This window comes from Sardina pilchardus, chromosome 1 (assembly GCF_963854185.1).
Source record: "Sardina pilchardus chromosome 1, fSarPil1.1, whole genome shotgun sequence".
Taxonomy (NCBI): Eukaryota; Metazoa; Chordata; class Actinopteri; order Clupeiformes; family Clupeidae; genus Sardina; species Sardina pilchardus.
In genome coordinates this window covers 23,014,511-23,019,510 of record NC_084994.1, presented here as the reverse complement: position 1 = coordinate 23,019,510, position 5,000 = coordinate 23,014,511, and the positions used below count along the sequence as shown (strand labels likewise).

The 5,000-nt window shown below is 42.9% G+C and overlaps 1 protein-coding gene across 1 annotated transcript in view; it reads right to left on the bottom strand.

The window, feature by feature from the left end:
• The window catches only part of LOC134077400 (adhesion G protein-coupled receptor L1-like), an 87,822-nt gene that overhangs the window by 55,493 nt on the left and 27,329 nt on the right, over positions 1 to 5,000 (bottom strand). Inside the window, exon 4 of the mRNA XM_062532988.1 lies at positions 1,670 to 1,779. Coding sequence (XP_062388972.1) covers positions 1,670 to 1,779 — 110 coding nt within the window. The remainder of the gene's footprint in view (positions 1 to 1,669; positions 1,780 to 5,000) is intronic.

The following is a 5,000-nucleotide window of genomic DNA, read 5'->3' as shown; positions in this document are numbered from 1 at the left end:
CAACCGCCTCAAAGGCATCGCCTGGACGACAGGAAAAGGGAGGAATGAAGAGGCGGAAGGAAAGGAAGAAGAGGAAGAAGAAGAGGAACAACAAGTACCTGAAATGGAGACAGTGAACAGAAGGTGTTAATAGTCACTGTAAAGAAAAAGAGAGAGAGAGAGTGAGAAAGAGAGAGAGAGAGAGAGAGAGAGAGAGAGAGAGAGAGAGAAAACAAAAACTGCATTGATTTATTTTTTCAGATGATGATGCCACCAACCGAGAGCGACTGGAGTGGAAAAGGGAAGGAGAGAGAGATAGAGAGAAAGCTGCGGAAGAGAAATAGGAAGGAAAAAGTGCATTAATACTTTGGTTTGGTCACCCTTCGCACACACACACATACACACACACCATACACACACCATACCCACACACACACCACACACATACACACACACACACACGCCACATACGCCCCCACAAGAGGGAGAGAATGGGAGTGCCTTCATACCCTTAGAGAAGAAGGGCCTGAGAACCCCCTGAACACTACACCCCAATGGAGGAGGAGAGGAGGAGGAGGAGGAGGAGGAGGAGGAAGAGAGGGAATAAGGGCCGTGGAGAGGAGGAGGAGGAGGAGGAGGAGTGGAGGCGGGGCCATTGGGAGGGGGTTGAGAAAAGATGGAGGGATGAAAGGGTGAGATGGAGAGACAGAGAGAGAGAGAGAGAAGAGTAGAGGGAGAAGTGAATAGAGGGAGAGAGAAGACGACAAGTAGAGAGAAGAGAAAAGCAGAGGAGAGAAGAGAGGAAAAGAGGAAATAAGAGGAGGTTAGAGAAGAGAAGAGAAGAAAAGAAAAGAGAAGGAAGAGAAGGAAGAGAAGAGAAGAGTAGAGAAGAGAAGAGAAGAGAAGAGAAGAGAAGAGAAGAGAAGAGAAGAGAAGAGAAGAGAAGAGAAGAGAGGCAATGACAGGAGATTGTGGAATGAGTGAAAATGAAGGTGCTTATGAAATAAAAATCAGTATGTTGTGTGCATGTGTGTGTGTGTGTGTGTGTGTGTGTGTGTGTGTGTGTGTGTGTGTGTGTGTGTGTGTGTGTGTGTGTGAGTGTGTGTGCGTGTGTGTGTGTGTGTGTGTGTGAGTGTGTGTGCGTGTGTGTTTACATTTACATATTTACATCTTCACATTTCTCTTTTCATGCAAATGTAAAACGTGTGTTGAATACATCGTTAAAATAATTGGCATATCATGTGCAATTTGTTTCAGTTGTGTGTGTGTGTGTGTGTGTGTGTGTGTGTGTGTGTGTGTGTGCAAAATGAATAATACGACATGCCATGTGTAATCTTGTAAAATGATGTTTGTACTTTATGAGTATATTTTGCGTGTGTGTGTGTGTGTGTGTGTGTGTGTGTGCGTGAATCTATACATGTCTGTGTGTTGTTTTGTGCATTTGTGTGTGTGTTTGTTTATACTGTATGGCATATACCAATGTGTGTGTGCATAATATGCAGGGCACTGTATGCATGTATGTGTTTTCTGTGTGTCTGTGTGGGTATGTGTGTGTGCGCGCATGTGTGTGTGTGTGTGTGTGTGTGTGTGTGTGCATTGCGTGCATGTGTGTGTGTGTGTGTGTGTGTGTGTGCATGTGTGTGTGCGTTAAATGTGTGTGAGTGTGTGTGTGCGCGCGCGTGTGACTTACTGTAAGGGACACACTCATACTGGATCTCCAGGTATTTGTAGGTGCCTGGGCAGGGGTCTGGGAACACGTCGGCCCCCGCCACCACCACACACTGGGTCCTGTTATTGCACCTGAGGCACACACACACACACACACACAGAGAGAGAGAGAGAGAGAGAGAGAGAGAGAGAGAGTTTTATTTAGCAAAACAACATTATTTAACAAACAGTGCTGTAGGAGTTCAGAGCACTCACATGACATATCAAAGTCTTTGTATAAGAGATCATGAAGTGCACAGTACAACAGTGTTCTATGCAAATTAAAGGAGTCATAGAACGCATTTTTTGACCATTACAAATTGATCTTTGAGCCTAAATAATGTCATATGTAAATTTGTGGGGCTGAAAACGCCCCAGGAGCACTGCTAGATCGCCTAATACAAGGTCATAAATAAGCCTTGCAATGAAACAGTTTGTTTCTCCCGCCCACTCAGCAAGTTCATGAATATTCAAATGAGATGCGCGCTGATTGGTCTATTGGCCAATATGTCCTGAAAGTTGATTGGCTCAATCCACCGGTCTGAAGCTAGAGCAAAGTGAAACTACGTTTACTGCTGGTAAATAAAGCCAAAGTCTTTGATAAAGCTATCAACAATGGATTTAAATAAGGAATACAGCCGTACATGTATAAACCGAGTCAGAAGAAGGTTCTGACGAAGATGAAGTGCAGCAGATTCCCCAACAGAATGAATGTGTTAGATTGGTAAGTTTTTATCAGTACATTTCTTAGTATAGTAACTCTCCAAAGTTAGCTGTAATAACGCTAGCATTACAACGTCTCTGCCATAGACCACATATCTAGATACTAGCATCGTAAGAGCAGTTTAACAAGAATTATTAATCGAAGGTATGCAAATGAGAGGGGGTGTATCTAAAGGGGGATGGGCGCCTATTACGTGTTATCTGAGCTCTGTTCAGATTGGAGCATTTCAACACGGCTGTTTCTATTTCCCAATTTGCATACGAAAGCAGGCGGGGGACGCGGTAAAGTCTTTGGTGTTGTCCTTTGGACACTGCTCGCAGCCTAAATTCAACAGGAACAAGGTGAATGTGGTTTTGAATTCTAGGACTCCTTTAAAAATGAGACAAAACAGTGTTTTAAAGGAAGTTCATTCATCATGTCACAAAATATGACATTGCACGTGGTTACCCTTACAGAAATGTCAGGTTTATGACCAACAGTTGCCGCAAATTTGCGGCAAGGTCATGTTTCACATGCAAATTAGGTTTCTGGCAAACACTTGTGGTTAACTTTTGGCAATAATATGGCATATTTGCAGCAATGTCATTATGCAAATTAGGTTTGCCACCAGAAGTTCACTGGAAGTTTGCCATTACTGAGTAAGTATGGTGGCAAATCACTGGTGAACACATTTGCCACTAGTGGCAAACTTCTCATTGTTGCCAGAACTTTGCTGGAAGTTGGCCTCTAGTGGCCACTATTGGCAAACTTCTGGCAATATTCTCTAGTGTGCTCATTTGTTTCCCACAAATCACCCACAAGTTTGCAAATCTGCTGCAAACGTTTCATTTTCGTAAGGTTACTGGCATCCATGGTACCTAAACCACTCAGGTGGTTACTGGCATCCTCCTATCCATGGCATCTAAGCCACTCAGGTGTGGGTATAAATAATAATTCTATCTATCTACCTATCTATCTAAGGCCAGCCCCCATCGGAGCCCAACGACACAATGAACCAGAATGAGTTTTGTGCTTTTATCCAAACATGAAGAAAACAAATAGATTCTGATGTCCAACCCACGCACCCCCGTGTATTGACCTCAAAGCTGAAGATATTTCTCAAACCCAACGGCAAAACCTCAGTTCAAGCAACACTCAAGCACTTTTCCTCTGTCGCACGCACACTATTTGTTTATAGAGGAAATAACAATGTCCACAGACATGGTTGAGTGTGTTGCACGATTTCATGAAAGTATGATGTATTGCGACATCGAAGCAAGTCAAATTTGTAGTTTCGTATGTCTCATTTAATCGAACTACAGATACGCTATCTGATCTGGCAAAGTTACATAGAGCGGTTATATGAGGGCGGCGAAGTGAATACAGAAGTGCCGTTCACCCTGTTACAAGTTGATGAACCGCTGAAATGATTTTGGAAACATTTTTAAGGTACGAAAAACTCTTTAGTGTTGCTTTAATAGGCATGGGATTATGGTAGATCTTTGTTTTTATTCAAATGCCATATCAAGTCTACAGTATGATGCCTTTTGTTTTTATATTCAGATGCCATATCAAGTCTACAGTATGACTGGATGAGAGGCCTTTTGTTTTTCGTTGAGAAGCTAAATATGTCAATCATCCTCAGGGCTTTTCCTGTGTAGAGAAACTCTCCTGCTGCAGCCTCATTCAAATTCCGTGCCACCACGCCTCGCGACAAATCTCTCATACTTGTTTTTTTATGGAAAACATTATTTCCTAACAAGCATTTAACTCAGTGGATTTGATGATTCTAACTGCAATTACGACTCTGCTGTATCGTAATCCACGTATGTGACAAAGCCACTGGAAATGGACAAGGAATGGTCCTGTTGTGCAGCCTGCAGAATGTGTCCTGTTCTAAACCCTGTAAAATGTGTGTGTGTTCTAAACCCTGTAGAATGTGTGTTTAAAACCCTGATTCTGCATCTTTTGAAACAAACAAGTGTGTACACCCATTGGTGTGTGTTACTTTGAGACGACCACACGAGGAGAATGAAGAAACAGAGTGCAGACCTTATTAGGGACCTGTGCCCGGCCATCGCTGATAGCGCCCTCGACCTCATTTTCTGAGTACTTCAGTCAAGTGTTTATTGTTGCTAGGTTATGGTTGCCGTGAGAGAAGTGACACTGACGAGTCCAGCGCTGTTCTAAAAATTGAAGATATTTAACAGGGGGAAAAAGCGTTTTTTTTTTTTTCTGCAGAGGGAGCTGAGTGATGTGAATGCTGAACTTCATATGATTTGTATAAAATAGTCGGTGTCAGCGCCAAAAAAAAAATGAGATTGGTGGACACAGGCCCTGATTCTTTTATCTGAAAGTAGGACAAAAGATGTTAACTCATGATGCTGCCGAAGTACGGTTCATTTGAAAGAGGCCCAGTGGGCGCCATTGGAAATCATCTGGACGTGAGTGAGGATCAGCGTGCGAGAGGAGTCAAGGTGAGAGCGACACGTTTTTAGGTCGCATTTTATGCTATTAGTTGCGGCTAATGCAATGATTTGCCTTTTTTTCCAGTTATGAGGTTAATACAAGGGGCAATTCATATGGTATTCATTTGGTTCTGTTTCTTTTA